Source organism: Anopheles stephensi, chromosome 2, assembly GCF_013141755.1.
Source record: "Anopheles stephensi strain Indian chromosome 2, UCI_ANSTEP_V1.0, whole genome shotgun sequence".
NCBI lineage: Eukaryota > Metazoa > Arthropoda > Insecta > Diptera > Culicidae > Anopheles > Anopheles stephensi.
Genome location: NC_050202.1, coordinates 91,697,765 through 91,718,872, shown reverse-complemented (window position 1 = coordinate 91,718,872; position 21,108 = coordinate 91,697,765). Strand labels below are relative to the sequence as shown.

Below are 21,108 nucleotides of genomic sequence, written 5' to 3'. Positions count from 1 at the left end.
AATCTGTCAAACGCGTCTCCAACATGGCGGCAGCTCAACGTGTTTGCCCTAGCCGCCCATGCTTGACCCCCGCCAGGGCTTGACATTTGACAAAATTTGACAAATTTCCAGAAAAAGTCGATTCCCTAGCGTTTCTTCGATTTTTCCTCGCAGAATATTCAATGTAAGCAGTGAAACGTGCGATTAAAACCCAGCAAACTTAGCATGATCCTCGGTGCAAGTGATTCTGCGTGTTGAAAGCGCCCGCGGCACCCTCCCAAACGATTTCCAAACTGCGCATTTTCGGTCGGGTCTGAAACGGGTCGCTTGCTTGCTCGGTTGGTCCCCGGGAGCTGCAGCTTCCGTCGAAAGAAATGTCTTCAGAGTTCGATAAGTTTAATGAGTGCTTGAAGGCGTCCTTCTGGAAGAATGTGAAAAACAACCGTGCCGAGCGGAAAGCGAACGGCACCGCACTGAAAGTAGAGCCAAAGCTCGAGACGAAAAATGAATCCGAACCAGGAACGCAAACGGCGGTGGTACAGCAGCAGCAGCAGCAGCTGCCCCAGCCCCTGCCCCAGCCCCAACCACAGCCACAGTCACAGCAGCAGCAGCAGATGCGACCCACGCCCGTTGTTTATAGCACAAAGTGTGAATCGGCGGTTAATGCATCGCTGCAGGAGTTGCTAGAGAAAGATCCGAAGTGTGACGAATATGATGACTATTTGCCTCCCCGGGCGCCGAAAACGCCACCGATCGAGGATTATGATGACATGATGCCGCGACCCCAGACGCCCATGGAAATTCCCAACATGGACGATGTTGTGGAAATTTCCGACTCTCCCGAGCGCTCGGGGCGGAGAGTAGTGATGGACAAGTCGTGCTCGAAAGAAAACAAAGCGGACGAGTTGCTGCTGGAAAAGCTGTGGCAATACTTCGGCCATCGTGATTTTAAAAGCCAGTTGCAAAAAGAAGCCATCGAAACCATCATTGCAAGTACGTACCATGAGCGACCGCAGGATAATGATGAGCATCACACACTAACCCATTTCCATTCTCTCTCTCTCTTTCTCTCGGTCTCTATTTTGTTCCTCTCGCTGACAGGAACGCGAGATGTGTACGTTTCCATGCCTACCGGGGCTGGGAAATCGCTCTGTTTCCAGCTGCCTGGGGTAATGCAGGACAACAAGGTAACGATAGTATTCTCCCCACTGCTAGCACTGATAAAGGATCAGCTAGACACATTAGCTCGAATTAAGATACCGGCGGACTCGATTAACTCCAAGATGGGTACCCGCGACCGGGAACGGGTAATCAACGACCTGAAGAGCGTCAAAACCGATATACGTTTTCTGTATATCACGCCCGAGCAAGCGAATACTGCCACGTTCAAGGACATTATGCAGCATCTGGTAAAGTTCCGGAAGGTCGCGTACGTGGTGGTTGACGAGGCGCACTGCGTTAGCGAGTGGGGCCACGATTTTCGGCCCGACTATTTGAAGCTCGGCAACTTGCGGGCGGAGTATCCTTCCGTGCCGTGGATCGCCCTGACGGCAACCGCTTCCAGGCACGTAGTGGAAGACATATTCCGTAATCTGCGCTTAAAGGAACCGGTGGCCAAGTTCAAAACCCCCTGCTTCCGGCACAATCTCTACTATGACGTAGTATTCAAAAACTCCATCCAAGACGATTTCCTGCATTTGAAGGACTACATCGAAAGCATCCTTGGGAAGCAGGATGAAGTGAAACCGGTAAGTGTGTAAACGTAACGATACGTTACTATGATACAGAGCGACTTGCTAGGGACGTTATTTGAACCGGTTTTTTTTTCTCCCATCTCTCTTTCTATCTCTCTGTCTCTCTCGTGGTAACAGAGCAAACGTGCTTGTGGTATTATATACTGCCGGACGCGCGAAAATACTGAACGTGTAGCGACAAACCTTACCAAGCTCGGTTTGCGCACAGTTCCCTATCACGCGGGTTTGAAACAATCCGAACGCGACCAGGTCCAGGAGGACTGGATGGAAGGGAAGTACGTGGCCATTGCGGCTACCATCAGCTTCGGTATGGGTGTCGATAAAGGTTCGGTACGGTTCGTGATTCACTGGGACAACCCGCAGAACGTGGCCGCCTACTACCAGGAATCGGGTCGGGCCGGCCGTGATGGCAAAAAGTCGTTTTGTCGCATTTATCACTGTCGCGAAGAGTGTAAGTCGATCGAGTTCCTGCTCCGGCAGGACTTGCAAAAGTGCAAAGACTCACCCAAGGAGGAAAGTGCCAAGCAGGCTGTGAAAAATTTCGAAAAAATGGTTGAATTTTGTGAAAGTGCGCGGTGCCGGCATCGGTTGTTTACCGACTACTTCGGGGACGATCCGCCCGACTGTCGGAACATGTGTGACGTGTGTTCCAATCCGAAGAAGGTGCAGAAAGCGATCGATTTCTTCCAGCAGCTGGCCTACACGGGCAAGCTGAAAACGATGACGGCCTACGACGAAGATCCGTCCGACATGTACGGTGGCGGTCGGAAGGGTTACGAGAACGATTACTACGATGGGTGCAGCAGTAGCTACAGTGATGGTCGCGAAAAGCGCAAACAAAGTGAATCTGCTCTGCTGATCCAGAAGCAGTTTATGCTGCGTAAGGCGGCCGCCGCCAAGGACATGACCATGCAGCGGTCGGCCACCATCGGGCGAGTAAAGTTTGCCATGCAAACGCCGGTGAAGGTGAGCGGGCTGACGATTGCGACGCGCGAAACGTACGTTACCTCGCTGGCGGACTTGATCAAGAAGAATGTGGAAATGTGTAAAGGAATCGACGAGCCGGACTACAGTCTAGTGTACAAAGACTTTGAAGATATTGCGGTCGAGCTGGAGTATGAGGCGTTCACGAAGAACACCGTCAAAAGTTTGTACCACCGAGCGATTGTTAAGCAGGTAAGTTCTCGCCACTTCTTTCGTACTCTGTGTTCCCGCAAAACCAAAAACCCGTGTCCGAGTTTTTAGCTTCCCCCCTAAAAACGCCTTAAACACCTGACTTCCTTGTTTACTATCGCGCCCATGTAAATAATGTGGAGCGCGTCTATTATATTGAGTTATCACACTGTTTTTCATAAGACTACTTTTGTTTTTTTGTTTCGCATACGTCCTAGGACATATGGCTCCTCTCTTAGTGCAATCAAAATGTCAATACTTATTTACCGTCATTCCTCCTATCAGTTCGGATGCTTTCAATCAATTTGCGTTTTTTCGCCTTATGGTGGATTCAGTTCCAAGTGCGAACGGTGTGTTATACAATCCATTTCAATCTACTACGACTATCAACGAAGGCCCCAATATTTCCAAACTGTTAAGCAAGCCCGTAGAACCAGTCGCAGCAGCGGAAGCAGCCACAGCACCAGCAGCAACAGCAGCAGCGTAACCATGCCAGAGCATCATCGTTTGGTGACAGCACCGTTTGGTGTTGGAGCATCTGCATCGTCCGCCCCGTAGGTCTTCTTATCTCAATCCAATCGACCACCAACAACAACAACACCGCTTCCGGTTGACCACACACCATCAGCATCAAACCAGTGGCCACAAATGGGGATTCCGTCTCAATCGTTCATCATCTCAACCACTTTCCACTCCTTCTGTTGCTCGTTTATGTTTGGCCTGCGGTGCGAACTCGTCCACTAATGTACTCAACGATCAGTTCAATCTGCCGGCATCTTGCCTGCCTGCACCTCACTATTCTACCAATCAATGAATGTCAAGAATGGCGCAGCTGGCACACAGACGAGCGTGTCAGGGCGAAGACACCTAACAGGTATTGTTGCTAGCTCACTGAGGGAAAGGCAAGACCCCTGTGTGCCATTCTACGGTGGGTCTGCTGCATATGTTTGCCTAACAGTCGATATTGGAGCGTAGTAGGCATGCCAAAGCAAAACGAACGATCTGGTTTGATAGCGCATGTGATTCAAAATTGATCATTCACAAACTTCAAAAGTAATTATGGGCTTTACAAACATAGAACATCATCTCACATTCACACAAACAATGTCTTTACTTGTATATGGAAGTCCTATATACTACGATCAATAGTTGCTAAGTAAGAATTTGAACGGTACGCGTCCTCGGTCGTCTAGCGACACCCGTACCAGCATCAACTCAAGCCACTCTAGCCGAGCGAATGATCAAAAAGTGTGACAACAACCACACAAACGACTTGGGCTTTTTGGGCAAGCATAAAACTCAATTAAAATTGTTGTGACCCATTCTACTGGGCAAAACTGACTAATGACTTCTATATCAACTATCAAACCTCATCGTTTAATTTGATTTGCTGTGCCAAGTACTCTCTAAAATCGCCATCTAGAGTAAAATATGCAGCCAGACGAATACTTGTGGGATGCACTGTACAAACATTGTAATTGCTTATGCTTTCCGAGCGAAGTAAAGGCGATTCAAAAAAGAAGGAAAAATATATCATTACCTTATCGATCGATCGACGAATGTATGGTAGAATGTGTAATGCGTTTGGAATGAGTCAAAATTGCAACCTTTTTGTTTTCTATCCGCGCCCCTAATTCTTTGATGCAGTGGCTTTGATACGTTTGCCAATGCACCAGAGAATGCTAGGCATGCTCGTTAACTGTAACGCGCTGTTTTGTGTTCTTCGTAGGTAACGTCACTAAAGTCGGCTATCGCTGAGAAACTGTTGCATCCCCGGGTGAAGGAGTACTGTCCGAAGCATCGGGCCAGCATGGGAGGCGACTATCGGACGATCGAGGCCGATCTGAAGCGTAAGTACGGTGACAGCATCGTAGAGGAGCTGCGCTCGGATGGGCACGATAAGAAGCACGACGGGCATCACCATCACCACCACCATCATCATCATCGTGCGGAGCGCAACGGGGATCGTAAGCGAGGCTCGAAGTTTGGGCCAAAAACGGGATCCTCCCGGGACCGGGACGGTCTCAACCAGTCGTCGATCAGTTCCTACTTCAGTGCGAAAAGCAACGCACCGTCCTCGTCCACAGTGCCGCCGCTTGCCAGTGGAAGTAATGCAGGCCTGATGACGATTGACGACGGGGACATGTGGGACGACGATCAGATGAAGGAAGGGGGTGGTGGTCGATCGAGCAACTCGAAGGTGGTTCCACCGGAACCAGCAACACTGCCGTTGATTCGTACACCACAATCACCGCCCGGTTCACCGATATCGCCACGATCGCCACGCTCACCACGGTCTCCCCGTTCGCCGCGCTCGCCACGCTCACCAACGACACCGCGATCGCCACGCTCACCGTCCGTCGAGTACGTCTCGAACGATCAGTACCCGGAGGTGGTACCAGGGCACGGCGAGCGACACCGACGATCGACGTCCCATTCGCGAACGGCGTCTAAAGATCGCACCTATCGCGATCGTTCCCGGTCCGGTTCGAGAGGCTATTCGAGTGAACGGTCGCGCAACAAACAGAAATCGTCCTCCTCCTACAAACGGTCACGGGAAAGCAGTCGATCTTACTCGCGGGAACGATCCTACTCCTACCGATCGGGTAGCTCCCGGTCAAGGGATTGGGAGGAGGACGAAATCGCCAGGCGTCGCAAGCGTAAGTACGAGGAGGAGGAGTACGATCGAGAGTACGAGCGCGTGCCGACAAAGTCGAGGGTTTACGACGATGAGTACGAAACTGGCAACATGCAGCAGCAGCACCACCACCATCATCCCACCCGGAGGCCTCCATCGCCCGAGGAGGAGTTCAGTTATGCTGCTCCCAAGAAGCGGATATCGCACTACGCCGAAAACAGTGGATCCGCCACAACCACCGGAGGGTACGGCAAAGCTTCGGTGTACGGATCCGTCGGTGGTGGGTCGTCGTTCGGGTACAAAAATTACGCTGGTAGTGGCGGTGGTGGTGGCGGCGCGGGGTCATCCCAAATGCTGAACAATGAAGATATGTGGGACGATGATCCGGAACCGTCCTCGTCCAATATGCGATCGAAGGATCAACCTCCGTCACCGCCCGCTTCCCCACCGCCACCTTCGTCACCGCCACCGCCGTCCTCCCCGCCACCGCCGTCCTCACCGCCACCAATGTCACCGTCGCCGGAGCCCGAATACTTGCGCACCACCACCAAGTACATACCCTCGTCGCCGCTCCCGCACCATCGTCCACCGTCACCCTCGTCCCCATCACCGCATACAGTGATACATCACGACAAGCATACGATGCGTACGTACGATCACCGTTCGCCGTACGATCCTTCGCTCGATCCACGCCTGGCGGCCACCCCGAAAAGTCCGCCCTACACGCAGAAACCGTCGGGCTCGGTACAGTTTACGACGGCCGCCCAGATGCATCTGGCGAACTCGCTAGCAAACAAGCCATCCTTACCAGTGAGCACGATTCAGGGCGGCGCTGCAGGTGGGCTGGTGGGTTCAATGGTCGGAAGCTGTGGACCGGTTGGACCGGGCGGCAAACCATCATCGTGCATGGGCACAGTTACCACCACGAACAGCGTGCTGGTGGTGGCGGCCGGTCCTTCCAGTGGAGGCGCGTCATCCAGTAGCAATGCTCAGCAGCTGATGGCGAATGCGTCGGGCCACACGCCGGGCGGTGCACCAGATTCGGCCGGCTCAACGCCCTCCGGTTCGCAGCTGGCGGAGATGGAGAAGAAGAAGAAGAATTTGGCCAGCTGCGTCATACACTACCTGATGCCGTACTACCGCGACCAGAAGATCGAAACGAAGGAACTGTTCAAAGGGCTGGCGAGAAAGATTTCGCACAAATTCTACGAAGCCGATGTTACTGGTAAGCAACCTGGTGTCTCCCCGCGACGGGGACGGGGGGGGGGGGGTTTCACGAACGATTGTTGAGTTCTCACTCTCACGCCCTTCTGTTTTCTTCCTGCACAGCTGAACGGAAGGTGAAGAAGTACATCGACGACATGATGGCCCACAAGGGTATCATCTCGAGCGAGGCCGACTTTCCCAAATAGAAACGACGCAAGGCGCGCTCGCGCGCATACAAATCACGCTCGTACCGGCGACGCTCGCGTTGACCCGTCCAGTAACACAACAGCACACGGTGGCAGTGTTTGATGTGGGTGAAATGCGCGTGGCGCGGCGCGTCGTTGACTATATTGTAATTTAACGAACGTCTCTGTACATACTAGCCATGTAAGCGAAACGGCCTCTGCGCTCTACACACTCACACCAACACACCTACATACCGCATCATGACTCCCCCAAGTAGTAGCTGTGCGCCCAAGAAGAACGCGACCTGCGCGCCTATATTCCATTGTTACTGTACGTGTACTTCTTAGGCAGGGCAATTGTTTGTGCATATGCGCATGTGCACCCACCAACGGAACGGCAAATATTCTGGTTTTTGTCCGGAGCGTTCTCCGTCGATCGTTCGGCGGCCGTACTTTGGATGGAGCGAGGTGAAGTGAATGTGTTTTGATTTTAAAGTTTTGAACCCATCCGCTAGGTGCTTGCATTAATTTGGATCTTTTTTGATCATTTCCTGATTTGGCCTTTGTATCCGGCGGCGGAATGCGTCGTTCCAACTTTGAATTTTCTACCAAAACGATCCTCAAAGGAAGGATCGATTCGCTACGTTTAAAGGCTTGTGATAGCTCCGTTAGAAAGGTTGTTGTGATGGGGATTCTCCTCGCCACAATGCGTAAGATTCTCATTTTCTCTTCGCGTTTGGAGAGGTCGCCATTCAAACTGACCTCCGACCCGAAAGATGCGACCTTCGATCGAGATTAATGCAAGCTACCTAGAGGATTCGGTGGTTCCATCCCCGGTTTCGTTCCGAGTGACCGTTTCATACTAAGAGCAGCGCCTAGATAAAGTGGCCACGCACACAGAGCATGCGAGCAAGTGTACAGAGCGACACGAAATACTTATAGTGCGCGGACGTTTCTTGTAAAAGTTTGTGTGGGAATAAAGATACATTCAGATGAGTAAAACGTTCGACGTCGTGCGTTCAGTAGTAGTTGTGCCGCACCGTTGCGGCACTGGGCCTCCGGCTTTTTATTACAATCGGTACAGTGTGGTAATTGAAATGCTTTTCGGGTGCTTTTGCAAAGCAAAGCTCGCTTCTTGCGTTCGTAATCGTAAAAACAAAACAGTCAAACAGAAAACACGTTTAAATGAGAAACAAAACCGATGAGAAGCTCGCACCGGTCTACTGTGACTTTTGCAGCGATTGATAGTACTCGGCCAGAATCTGCCACGCCTTCGGTTCCATGAACCCGTTCGGTGGATTTTCTCCGTTGCGTGCCAGCGTTCGCATTCGGGTGCCGGAAATGAAATCAAAGTCCTGTTTGCGGGCCGGATCGAAGAACGCCATCTGCGAGCATGATTTGTCGTAGGCGGCCACACGGAACGGAAGGATCTAGTGAACGGAGAACGGAGAAACGTTACTTCATTGGCTTATGTAGGGAAAACTCGCACACACACACACACACAACTACCTCTATACTGTCCAGGCCGGGTGCCATCTTGAGCACTCGCGATCCGTGCGTTCCGTCGTACAGATTGCCGTCGGGGTAGAGCGTCTTGTCCGGATGGGGCATACCGGCAGGATCGCGTCCAACGATGTAGTGATTCGCGCCCGCATTCATTCCTGAGCAAATAGAGAGAGCGGGTATAGATCGTAATCGTGACCGTTGGCGCACGAAGCTACTTACGGGCCTTTGCATGCCACTGTACTTCCGTCGGTCCGGCATACATCATGGGCGAGGGGAAGATGGCCAGCACGGTGTGCTCTCGATCGAGCACGCCCGAATCCAGCACCGCCTGATGCTGTGCCATCCGCACCGGCAGCGGCACGTCGTCGTCCTTCGTCCAACCACCGAGCGGATGCAGCAGCAGCACCGGGTTCTTGAACCCACGCTCCAACAGCTGCCGGCGACAGTCGCTCATCAGCAGCGCGTGCCCGTTGTGGATTGGATTGCGCAGCTGGAAGGCGAACACGGCGTCGGCCTTAATCTCGCGGAACTTCTTCCGCAGCTCGTTCGGCGTTAGTCGATAAGCGTCCAGCCCGTCGTGCCACTGGATGCGCTCCAGCACCTCGATCTCACCGCCCACCAGATAGTCGCCCGATTCGTAGATCATCTTGATGTACGGATGATCGCGGTTGGTCGTACCGAACTGCCGGGCGCATCGTTCCTCCTTGCGCTGGAAGAAAAACTCCGGCCGGCGCATAACCGCCACCGCGCGCCCACCGTAGTGGAGCGCAAGTGCACTGACCCCTTCCAGACGCTGCTTATCGGATTCGGTCGCCGACAGCACTATCGGGACGGACTGATTGACGCGCAGCGTTTCGTCCTCGTTCAGCAGACAGTTGAAGTGCAGCGCCTGCAGGTACTCCTGTTCGCGCATGAAGCCCTTCAGCGGCGAGGCCCACCCCTCGGCCAGTATCTGCAGCCACTGCAGCTCCACCTCGGTAATCGCCAGCGAGGGCAACGTTTTCGATTCCGCCTCGAGGGCTGCCCGCAGACTGTCGGCCACGTACAGCTCGGGCAGCGGTTCGTCCTCCTTGATAAACTTCGGTATGATCGCTTCGTCCTCCAGCAGCCTGATCAGTTTCAGCGTCGATTCACGCACCGTCACACCCTCGGTGCTGACGCGCAAATCCGGTGTGTCCGGCGCTTCGTACGCTTGCGTCACGCCCGTAAAGCCCTGGATCACACCCTGGCGGGCCTTCTTGTACAGGCCCTTGGTGTCGCGCGTCTCGCAAACCTCCAGCGGCGTGTCGATGTAGATCTCGAAGAACTTCAAGTCGGCGTCCTTGTGAATCTTGCGCGCCATCTCCCGATCCTCGGCGAACGGCGAGACGAAGCTGCAGATCGACACGACACCACTGTCGGCAAACAGTTTCGCCACCTCGGCCACGCGCCGAATGTTTTCCTCCCGGTCCACCTGCGAGAAGCCCAGGTTTTTGTTCAACCCGGTGCGAATGTTGTCGCCATCGAGCCCGTACGCAGGGATGCCTTTGGAGACGAGGTACGCTTCCAGCTCGAACGCGATCGACGTCTTGCCGGCACCGCTCAGCCCCGTCAGCCACACCGTGCAGCCGCGGAAGCCACGACACAGGCCAAGATTTTGGCCCCGCACTTCGCGTGACACATTGTGCTTCTGTTCCGTCACGTTCGTCGCCACCTGCAGACACTGGGAAGGAGAACAAAAGACGATCGTTCATTAGCTGCACGCTCGGTACCAGGTGAATCGGCTGTTCAAGGTTCAATTCAGCACCAAACATGTGCCACTGCTTGCTGGAAACGAGAAGAAGGGGCCAGTTGTATCGCGCTTCGGTACCTCCTGCATCATAGACGGGCTGTGATCTGGCTGGCAAACCCTCGCGCAAAGCAACACTGAACGGAATGACGTGAGACTTTTCGCGACACGACACTTAAGTACGGTTGCACGGGTGGAAGAAGCGGCGAACGACGATAATAAGCTTAATATAGATAAGTTATTTGTTCTGTTCCTGCAGTACCGGTCCGAGATGCAGTGCCTTGGTGCCTTGGCATCGTGTGCTCATCTTCGTCATCGTCCCCAGAGTAGGTTGTGTAGTAGGTGGAACACACCTAAGCTAGCAATGCCTGCAGGGTCGCTACACGTATATCCAATAGAAAGGTCTGTTTGTTCGGTGATTAGCTTGTGACAAAGATTTGCTCGGAATGCGCCCGAGGCAACAACATTGGAGCACGGGGGAAAGCTATGACCAATGCAGTCTGTAAGTCTCTGAAAGCTTGATAAAGGTCTATGTCTAGACTTTACCCATATCTCAGCGTCCATTGTGTCATTGGCTAATTGCTAGCTGATTTGTAGAGGCTTTTCGTAACCGTTGATTCTAGTCAATGGGGCCAGCCGCCCTTTGCCGTAATGAGCTGGGCACTGTAGTTTTGAAGCTGTATTAGGAGCTTTTTGGTATGCCGTCGTGATCTTCGTAATAGCTTATACTCCTTCTGCTTAGCAAGATTTTGTTATTTCAGCCTCTAATGAGGAAAGATCCAGGCTCTTCTTTGGCACTTCAACTTCAGAAGGTCCTCTTCGACAATACTGAGGCCTCTCGAGTTTAATTTGATTTTTAGCTGGCAAATCAATGTTGCTTACAGTATCTCGATCGATATCGATTCCAGAGTGTGAAAAAATGACCGCCGAGTCGCCCCGCATTGTATCAGGAGGTAAGCGTTGGCGTCGATTGTGGCTCCCATACCTCAAAAGATACCGAAGAAATCGTAAGCGATCTCCGGAGAGCCAGATTATCGATTAACCGTTCAAAGAGGTAATCAATTCTCCTACAGTTCTCTAGCACAGAGCCAAGATAAAGAAATACGTAAGGTAAAGCTTAATTCGCGGACCAAAAAACAGCCTAGCAGCTGATCTCAAGAGTTACGATCGAGCTGAAAAACGTTCATAAATATCTGCACTTGCATAGGTCATGCATTCAATTTCAGCTTACTGACCTTAAGACCACACGAAGCAGTATTGTGGAAGACCGTAATATGCACTACCAGCTCGGTAATCTTGGCCAGCGAGCGTGACTCCTTCACTCGCAGGAACATTGTCCAACGATAACAAGCAGCGGACCGACAACCATGTTACCCACAAGAGCGCCTTCTTTGCCTTCCTACAAAGTAATAGCCAGCCAGGCCCGACCAACACACTTCCTGCATCACAAAGTTCATTGGCCAGCCAACGAGCAGCCCTTACATAAGCACCACAACATCGCCCATCGTCTTTTGAAGCACACTCAAGACGACGGGCAGCAACTCAAGACGCGAGTGGCGAATGAAAAACGGTCCGCCATACCGCGCTATTCAAATCGCTCTTCCAAGCTCACCTTCTGGAAGATGCAAAAACCCGAACATCACCACCAATCGACAGGCGTTTTTAGTGAAAGTTTTCGCTGCCAGCCTCTTGCTTCCGATCCCTGCCTGGTGATGCTTCCCGTGCGGGTTTTGACGGTGCTCCTTTTTTTTCGCGGGAGCCTATTATTAAGAAAACGCTTTCGTAACAACAGTGTACGGCGGGCTTACCTCGGCGGAAACATTACCGGCACAGTCCTTATGCTTGCCGCAGCGTACCTTTGCCTTCGTCGTATCTCCATTTTCGTAGTTGGAGTTGCCCAGGAAGGAGTTGTTATTAAAGTTGGCCACTTTTCTGCGCTTCACAAACATTTTTTTTTGCTTCTGCTCACTGGTGTGTCCGTGGTGCTCGATTATCACTCAACTACTTCTCGAAATGTCCCAATGTGTACTAACTTTCGAGACACTGCACTGCGTCCACCGATCCGATCACGACGGTCGATCGATCTACAATGACGCTCGGTGAGGCTGCGCTGGCCGACGATACCCGTTTTTGCGACGATTATGCACCACCAACAGTGTCGTTGAAGATCATCGCTCTTATAGCTTCCCGCGCCGTGTCCAATGGCCGGGGAGAAAGTTTGTTGCGCCCCAACCGAGCTGCCGAACCGCGATCGCGACGCGCGTCGATCACACTTCACCGACGTTCTGTATTATTGTTGTGGCTTTAGGGGTTCCCGGTTGTGGTAAAGTTTGTTGTGGCACTTGCCTGGAATAACCTTTATTTACATTCCCACTTTTTTGCCCCGTCTATGTGAACACACAGCGTCACGTTTTCCGCACCAATCTATCGTCACTTCCGTAGAAAAACTAACACCAGCACGGCCGGCCCGATTGATCGAGACGTGGCAAGTTCGGGGCGAATGATGTGCGCGTAGTGAGCCCCTCGCGCAAATGATGGAGCGTATTTATGAAAGCCCACCGTTAGTTAGTACCGACCAAAACCCTTCTACGACTCCACACCAGATACGGCCAAAGCTCTCTCTCGCGCGCGCGCGCTCGCACACAAGCCGCAAGTGCGTACGCTTTCACGCTGCCCGACTGGAGTGCGATAATGCGCAAGCTCCAACGTACGAGTACGAGTTTCAATTATAATGGTGCCGGAATTTGCCACGGCAAATGCCCCTTACGGCAGCAATTCTACATCGGGCTTACTCGTGCAATTTGTTGTACGCTCGATGACCCTTCCCTCCCGGGCGTTGTTTAACGCGTCCCCTCCGCCTCCCTGCAAACCCTCCCCCTCCCCCCCCCAGGAGGGAGGTCAGTAAGCCAAGTCATGTCGCGTGATAATTAACAACCGGTTGTGTTCGCTCGGTAGAACTCGATCGTTTGCAACAGGCGCCTGTCGCAGCGATGTCAGCATAATGGTGGTACGGATCCAGAATTGCCGTCCCTAGACCTCGCTGCTTCAACTCTACTGCCATCGCACACTATCGTACTGCACGATTATCGTGTTTATCTTTTTTTTCCAATTGGGAACCGTTTAGAAACAGAATCGCCTTCCATGACAATGTGTATTGTTCCAAGTATGATCATTTGGGCATTTCTTATCAGCACTCTTGAGACATGACACCGGGTGCGCAGATTATTAGCATTCCATATGGTAGGAAGTTGTGTACGAGAGTAAAGTTCCATATGTGGTGTTTGCTGGAACATATTGTTGCTTGACCTAATTATGGTCGTACAAAATCACGATGGTCAAACGATGACCATGTGCCAGCCGGACGGCATATTATAAATCACGTGCTATTTGGGCGTCCATTCGGCGATCTTCACCGCGTGCTCCACGTTTCATGTTTCGACCCAAGTAGGCCTTGTCGCTGTAGAAGACTTGTTTCGAACGTTTGCTTAAAAGTAATGATGATTAATTTAAGGAACACTAAAGCAGATATCCCGCTCCTTTCTTTCGCACTTTACTCGCTTTCCACAGAAAATTGTTATCACATGCAGAACTATCGCTGTTTCTTACCGTTTTCTGCTTCTTCGTTGACTTTTCGGGCTCTCCGCTCATGGTGTACGCCGGTGCACTGTGCCGTTGCCTTCGATAAGAACGCTTTTTTGCACCTCTAATTTGTCGCACCACCCGTTTCGACGCTACTGAACACAATCGCCGGTGATTGCTAGCTAGTGCTATAGGAATGTTGCCGCAATTACCCGCAGTGAGAGGAACACTACACAAATCACTTCGCAGCCCCAGCGACAGCGACCCGCGGAACCGAGATTCTACCTCACACACAAACCCGCCGGAAGGTACGAACACGCACACACAATCCCTCGCAACCACGGTGAAAAAGCGGTGTCGGCTTAACTATTGCTTTCTACCATTTGTAGGCCACAATGTGCACCGGTACTTTGGGGTGACAACTACGGGGTGGAAAAAAAAACGGAGGACCGAAAATGAAACACCGCCACTGATTGGAATTTTGTAAACAACGGGTATTGAGGGCCTGTAAACAAAGAAATGTCATGCGTGAAAAATTTCCCAAACAACAAAGTTTGTCGTTTGCTCGAATACTGCTCGAATTTAGTTTAAGCGGTTTATTTCGAGCAGTAACGGGCAGCTGGGGCGTAACGCTTACCCGTGTTAGTGATCAATTTGCAACCTTTCAACGATTGTTATCTTCCAAACGTTCTGCAGAAAGATTTGTGGACCCTTCGTGTGTGGAAGAACAATCGAGAAGGAGTATTACGCGGTACGGTTACCTCCATGTAAATCAGTCGTGTTACCATTTTTTACACGTTTGTGATACGTTTATTCAAACATTCACTAGAACAGAAGCCACTAGCCACTGTTGTTGTTGTAAAAAACGCTTTTCTTTTAACGCAACGAAAATTCAACCTCTAAATAACCATGCAAAACTTACTCATTGTTCTATTAATTCCGATTCGAACCCTCTTTCCCTAATTGTGCTGCACTTATCGTTCAACGAAACAACCAAACATGAGAGCTTCCTATCCGTCTTTTGTGAAACATTGTTCGTCCGTTATGTATTCCATATTGCTTTTTTTCCTCCGTACTACAATCTACCTGCATATTCCCACCAACGTTAAAATAGTATGTTCCGCATGCTTCGCACACTTTGCGCTATGTTTGCTTCTCCTGAGTATCTTCCTACTGGCCTTGCCGCGTGCGCATTCACCCTAATGATCCAGAATGCGCATATTGCCGGACACGATCTTGTTCTCCAGGATTGCACCGGCCGGAATATCGATACGATCGCCATGGTTAGCAATGATGATGACCGTACCCCGCAACGAAACCCCTCGGCCGAACGTAACGTCACCGGACACGGTCAAATGGTCCAGCTCGATCAAGTCGGGAATATTCGCAAAGCGGCTCAGGAATTCCTTCACCTTGCTGAAATGATTGTCGCCCAGCTTGACCAGCGGCGTGGTAGGGAACATGCGCTGCGGGGACATTACCAGCGAGCCGTACTTCAGGCTGTACAGGTTGGACATAACAAGCAGCAGGTCGGAGGTCTTTTTCACCGGCAGGAACCGCGACCGCGGCACATTGATACCGATGCCACCGTCGAAACACTTCATCGCTGCACCGACGGCCGTCTCGAGCTGGATCACACGCATCCCATTGTCCAGCGTTTTGTTGTTGACGATGATTTCCATGTTCATCGTTTTCGCGTTCAGCACACGCTCGATCGACTCCAACCTGGCCCAGATGTTGTTGGTGTTGAAGAACTTGAACGTCTTCACCGACTTGAAGTCATCGACGTGCTCCTTCGGGACCTGGGCGATTTCCAGCAGCCGCAGCTTGTTCTCGTAGTTAATCAGCGTGCCACCTTTCACGTCGGCGCGCGTCTTATCCGTCACCTCCATCACGAACTCGATCGGTTTGTCACCCTGCCGGTCGTCTCCAATCAGGCGGTTCAGTATCTTTATGTCAACCGTCGCGCCCAGATTGTCGATGTTGGACAGGAAGCAATACTCGCGACCCTCCTCGATGAACTTTCTCAGCAGGCCCGAGTTCTGGAACGATTGGTAGAAATCGCCGTGACCCGGTGGGTACCATCTGCAAAGATAACGTTACAAAGGAGGCACGTTAAAATGAAGCCTCCTATCCTCCGCACGAGCAGCATGACTTACGCGTCGATGTCGTTCTCGATATCAAAGTCCTTCGCGATGGGCAGCAGCGAGTCTCGACTGATGCGAGGGTAGCAGCTTTGGTTAAATGTGTAGATCTGCACCTGGAAGCCTTTGTACTTTCGGATCACCTTCTCCGTGTCCACATCCGTGTTGAACGAGTTCATCAGCACCAGCGGCACGTTGGCGTTGTACTTTTTGTTCAAATGCTCGATCTGCTGCACCGTGAGGTCGAGGAACGTTAGGTCATTCCGCACCGGGATCACACTTTTCGGCCCGTGGCAGCCCATCGACGTGCCGAGACCACCGTTCAGCTTCACCACCACGAGCTTGTCGAGCATGTCGCGGATGTGCGCTTCCTGTGGCAGCTTGAGTGTGGAATAGTCCTTCACCGCGCCCTCTGGGAGCTTCTCGATGCGATCCCACTCGACCGAAGGGCCGTCCTCCTGCAGGAACCGATGGTACAGTGCCTCGAACCCGCACATTTCCTTCTGCACGCCCGTTTTGCGCGTTTCCTCGACCGTTTCCAGCAGGTGGTCGAGGTCCTTCTTGAGCCGCATCAGCGCATCGCGTTTCGTCGCTTCGTGGAACTCTTTCGTGTCGGACGGTATGCGCTGGTGACCGCGCACCTGCAAGCCCAAGTCAAAGAACCAGAAAACACAGAAACATTTAATTTTGCTGTGATCATGCAAACGAACGAATTACACGATCCTAGCACGATGCGCGACATTTGTCAAAGCAATTACTGATGGGTATGGGGATAGGGCACCGTCATAATTCCGCACATGACCTTCGAAGCGCACCAAATACGCCCAGTTATTAAGTCGTACCGTGGCGTGTCGTCCCGGAATGGAAGAGGAACAATAATGACAACTAAACCGCTGCTTTGATTGTTATTAGGGGGCAATCATTTTTGCTTATCACCCGCGAAACGATTGCAACGAGTCTAAACACCGTTTACAGCAACTTAGAACTTGACATTGGAATGAGACGCAATAATTCGCCAATGCCGGTGGGGTTCGCGATCGCGCTCCGCGAGCCAAGGTTGGCAGAAAATCTTAACATAATTATTCACGGACGATGTACGGTGGTAAGTAAACAGATCTCTCCACACGACGCCACCAACGAACGAACCTGCCCAATGCCGGCCGCCGCACATGGATTAAGCATTTTAAAATGCACTTTTCCACCGCCATCGGTCCCAACGCCACCGCCACTGTTGACTGCCTTGGCGTTCAGCACGATGCACGAATTCTGTAGCCCCAGCATCGCCACGGCTCGGTCCGGCGTTGATGATGGTTTCTGTCGACGATGTCCGCACTTCTCGACGTTTCCGCCGCCAGCTTTTTGAATTCGTTCTCCCGAGCGGGGTTACGGACGCTGCGTTCTTGAAACACGTGTACGGCAAAGCCCGTGGGAATAGTCCGTGGAAGCGTTATTGTTGCTCCAGAGCAGGCCGTCCAGTACAGCAGCAGACCCAACGATCTATACACAACGAAGCACACGATCGCCTAACGATACTGAAGCTGCGATAGCGTGTGCCTTTGGGTTTTATAGATGTTGAGCCATACCTCCCTCCATCGAAATCTTTTGAGGTTTCTCGACTCGGTTCCTTCATTCATTAGAACTGTGGACGATTTCGGTCCAAAAATCATTCTTAACCTAACCCAACAACGTTCTATTCGGGGCCGCGAAGGTGCAAATTTTAATCCGCGTAACATCGCGGGACTGTCCCACGAAGAACATTATTCAATCTGGCTAGCCGCGGTAATGATTGATGTGTTCTAGCAGGACAGTCAAAATACCTGTTTTGTGCTTTTGCCCACCTTCGGCAAAACTTGATCCCTCAGCTCCCGTAGTCCCTCTGTGCCTGTTCTTTGGGGTATGCGAGGGGACAAGGACAAATGGCATGACCTTTTTTTTTTTGTTTGGTGTCTGATGAGGATCAATATCATCAGAACCTGTTCGTAGCCTTTCTCGGTTATTCGATTTATGATATGTTGGTTTATGCGAGAGTTTGTATTATATTGCACCACTGATAACATTATCGCACCGTTTCATACAAGACAACTGTGGGTGCTGTAAAGCATCCTCATCCCACTCCTCCTCCTTCCCTTCATTGGAGCGGCACGTTGGCCGCGTGCTGGAGAAGGTAAAAGGTAATAATAAACCGCGTCACTCTTTGCGGGCGTGAGTAAACGTGATCGCCACTACGCCCCCCGATGATCGTGCACTATTCTCGTGCGGTAGAAAAACTGTAGTTTGTTCCACGCAAACGTATCTATCAAAAGCCACTCCAAGCTCCGGCTGTACAGCTATCGTCGGCATCTGACGATATCAGTTCGTTTCGCTACATCATCGGAGTATTACTTTACATACCCATCTCGTGGGGTTGCGCTAGACGAACTGGTCCATATTTCCGAAAAATAGATAGTATTCTCCAGGTATGCAGAGGCAGCTGATCAAACGGTTCGAATTCATGGCCAGATTCGGATCGATGAAGTATTACCTTACCGACAAGTTTAAGTTTGTCTCTCCGACTGACAACAGTTCTCCTACCATGCAGTCACACACTCGCTTGAATTGAAGCGTGACACCCGGGTGTTGCTTCTGGTGGCACATGTTGGCCCAAGATTAGCGCCATCCCAATAAGTTCTTCCCGTTATCTCAAACACTCTCCTCCCTTGCTTGTTTGACTTTCATTTGTTCTTCAACCGAGCCTGCAATATGATGCTGGCGCTTTCATCCGCTGTTCATCGCGTATTCTCTGTGCTAGAGGTCGTTTGTTTAACGCGGGAACACTACATAGTCGCGGCGCCACCACAGTTTTGTCAATTTGCGCCGCGACAATGGTGATCATCATGGTGTGGTGATGATCCTTCGAACCGTACTGTACTGTTCGATGGTTATCTGTTCGGTTGGGTTGGTGACACTTACGCTAAGCAGCAAATCGATAGCTCCGGTCATTCTGTACCCCGATGGATGTTCGCTGCCTAACAAGCTCTCTTCCCACAAGCAATGCCTTAACTGCTGTTCAAGCGCGACACACAACAATAATCACACAGCCTACAATGGTTTAAACTACAAACGCCCGCAAGCACGCAACGAAGCTGGACGAAAGCTGTGGCGCGGTGTGGTCTCTTCTTCGACCCGAACGGGACTGACACTGGGTTCCCTAGTGTGTGGTGCCTGACTTCCAGTAAGTGCGACCAAATCCAAACCTCCCTGTCCCGTACGTGTGCGACCAGCGATACGGTTTGCCCGTTTTTGAGAGAATGATAACGCATCAGCGTGTGCTGTAAAGGCTTTGCCAACAACTAATCATCGTCGTCGTGGTCGTCGCTTCCTCTCCCTTTTGCCCAGCCGGACCGCCAGGGTGGTAGATAGATAGGCACAGGACCGGGAAGTTGAGCGGTAGGTCCTTCTGTTTGTAAATACATCTCGTAAACTGTGTGCCGATAGTTTGCGAATGTGATTGCAATAGTAATCATCTTATCTGGACCGCCGCACGGGATGATGGCCCACGATACATGGGCAAGGCGCCGTGGGAGTGTATCGGATGGATTATTGCGAGTACGATTAAATCCAGATAACGAAAGGAAAAAATACGCTATTGCCATATTTGCCCCGTTGGAGGCGCAGAGTGTTATGCAAACATTGCTTCCTTCGATGGGGAAAATGTTTTTGAATGAAGCTTCTGATGGGATTGCAAGTAGGCTGGGACCGTATGCCGTCTGTTTATTTTTTTTTTAACTCAACCCCGCATACAACTTCATCGACCAATTTATTTCTTTATTCTGTGGTAAGATTTTAAAAACGACCCTGCTTACCGCTGAACCTTCGCTGACGGCCAAGGTCGATCAAGGTTACCGTACTGGCCTGACACGATCGGCGATAGATCAAATGCGACACTTGAGATGCAAATTCCGCACCATTGCTCCTTCTCGCAACCCGCGTTTCGCATCAGGTGATGGCTTATCTTATCAGCTTACCTTTTCATTTGGAATATTCAACATGTTTCGCGAATCTTGTAGTACGGTCGGTGGTCACTGCTCACACGCTTACTGGTGCCGGGTTTTCGGATCCTTTGCTCCCTAAGTACTTCCGCCAAACGCACCAAAACGCACTCAATCACACCGACGGATACGGGCAGATTGTTCTCCCACAGAGCTTCCTCGCACCTTTGAAATACGACCAGCGAGTTCAACCACTTCTTCCTGGGCCGATGGATATGGCTCGCACGCCCGCACAAACAATGAAGGAAACTGCAGAACTAAAACAAATTTGACAGCTCGCATTCAGACCGACGACGGGTGTCAAATCAGTGCTGTCCGATAAATTCATGACCATGTTTTGGAAACAGACCAATTCGAGGTGGATGTTTCTCTTGCACAATTCTTCATTGCTTGGTGGATGTTTCTCAGGAATTCGATTAGCAGTTGGGTCATTGTTTTTACGAGTTTATTTCAACGCAAACATAAATACACGCGATTCACGATACACACAAAATAACGGGCACAAATTTTTAAAAATTGGTTCTTCTGTTGTTCGACAGCAAAAAGGTAGGATCAGGAGCCACAGTTCCTGGTTAATCTTGCTGCCACTGAAAGATGGACAATGAATATGCGTTAAGAAATCTTTCCAAATTATCCAATTTCGCGGAGGGAAAGTTGGTTACCTTCAGTGTTGGTTGCTGTCCTCCCATTCGAGTGGCCTCCTGTTCACGCCGTTCTTGCTCCATCGCTCGTTGCTGCTGTCTGCGAACCTTGTCCGGATCCTTAATGCCTCGTGATTCCTGTTCTATTCGTCGTCGCTCTGCTGCTTCTCGCTGCTGCTGACGACGGACCTCCTACGGGAGAAGAGAACGCACAAATGATTGTAGTACAGCTTTCACTTTTGCGGTTCCAGCGAGATTTGTTCCTAAGCTCTAGCGGAACATCGAGGCGCCAAGTGTCGGTTACTTACTACGTCCGGTGTAAGTAGTTCCTCTGAAGATCCTTTAAAACACGACGAACACAATCCCATCACGAACAATTTGGATGAAAACTTGAAAGCCCAAAACACTTGTAGGCTTTCGCTGCCTTTGTGCAGGATGTAAACAAACAACGATGGCATTTTGACCCATCTGCGATTACACTACCAGATTGAGTGCTTCAAGCTCACT

General features: G+C 51.2%; 4 protein-coding genes across 12 annotated transcripts; 1 reads left to right on the top strand and 3 right to left on the bottom strand.

The window, feature by feature from the left end:
- Window positions 1-70: 70 nt before the first annotated feature.
- LOC118504741 (ATP-dependent DNA helicase Q5) lies at window positions 71-7,937 on the top strand. Of its 3 annotated transcripts, XM_036039622.1 has the most exons (5): window positions 75-972; window positions 1,081-1,727; window positions 1,851-2,909; window positions 4,636-6,769; window positions 6,874-7,937. In XM_036039622.1, exons 1-5 carry the CDS (start codon window positions 354-356, stop codon window positions 6,954-6,956), a joined length of 4,542 nt encoding a protein of 1,513 aa, XP_035895515.1. In that variant the 5' UTR covers window positions 75-353; the 3' UTR covers window positions 6,957-7,937. The 3 variants fall into 3 exon arrangements, with proteins under 3 accessions (XP_035895516.1, XP_035895517.1, XP_035895515.1); XM_036039623.1 differs by lacking the exons at window positions 4,636-6,769; window positions 6,874-7,937 and adding an exon at window positions 3,192-3,661 and having other exon boundaries at window positions 71-972; XM_036039624.1 differs by lacking the exons at window positions 4,636-6,769; window positions 6,874-7,937 and adding an exon at window positions 3,125-3,330 and having other exon boundaries at window positions 72-972.
- Window positions 7,938-7,949: 12 nt separating this feature from the next.
- LOC118504742 (bifunctional 3'-phosphoadenosine 5'-phosphosulfate synthase) lies at window positions 7,950-14,306 on the bottom strand. Of its 5 annotated transcripts, none has more exons than XM_036039629.1 (4): window positions 13,816-14,306; window positions 8,661-10,143; window positions 8,445-8,596; window positions 7,950-8,365 (listed from the first exon to the last, which is right to left on the bottom strand). In XM_036039629.1, the coding sequence occupies exons 1-4, from the start codon at window positions 13,855-13,857 to the stop codon at window positions 8,156-8,158; spliced, it is 1,887 nt and encodes a 628-aa protein (XP_035895522.1). In that variant the 5' UTR covers window positions 13,858-14,306; the 3' UTR covers window positions 7,950-8,155. The 5 variants fall into 5 exon arrangements, with proteins under 5 accessions (XP_035895522.1, XP_035895519.1, XP_035895520.1 ...); XM_036039626.1 differs by lacking the exon at window positions 13,816-14,306 and adding an exon at window positions 12,018-12,927; XM_036039627.1 differs by lacking the exon at window positions 13,816-14,306 and adding an exon at window positions 12,066-12,781.
- Window positions 14,307-14,550: 244 nt separating this feature from the next.
- On the bottom strand, window positions 14,551-20,265 carry LOC118504743 (UTP--glucose-1-phosphate uridylyltransferase). 3 transcript variants are annotated; one of them, XM_036039633.1, is made up of 3 exons: window positions 19,937-20,265; window positions 15,948-16,573; window positions 14,551-15,873 (listed from the first exon to the last, which is right to left on the bottom strand). In XM_036039633.1, exons 1-3 carry the CDS (start codon window positions 19,958-19,960, stop codon window positions 14,988-14,990), a joined length of 1,536 nt encoding a protein of 511 aa, XP_035895526.1. In that variant the 5' UTR covers window positions 19,961-20,265; the 3' UTR covers window positions 14,551-14,987. The 3 variants fall into 3 exon arrangements, with proteins under 3 accessions (XP_035895526.1, XP_035895525.1, XP_035895524.1); XM_036039632.1 differs by lacking the exon at window positions 19,937-20,265 and adding an exon at window positions 18,882-19,261; XM_036039631.1 differs by lacking the exon at window positions 19,937-20,265 and adding an exon at window positions 17,079-17,481.
- A 123-nt stretch (window positions 20,266-20,388) lies between these two features.
- Window positions 20,389-21,089, bottom strand: LOC118504746 (small VCP/p97-interacting protein). Its single transcript, XM_036039635.1, has 3 exons — window positions 20,910-21,089; window positions 20,623-20,793; window positions 20,389-20,547 (listed from the first exon to the last, which is right to left on the bottom strand). The coding sequence occupies exons 1-3, from the start codon at window positions 21,057-21,059 to the stop codon at window positions 20,533-20,535; spliced, it is 336 nt and encodes a 111-aa protein (XP_035895528.1). The 5' UTR covers window positions 21,060-21,089; the 3' UTR covers window positions 20,389-20,532.
- Between the last annotated feature and the right edge of the window lie 19 nt (window positions 21,090-21,108).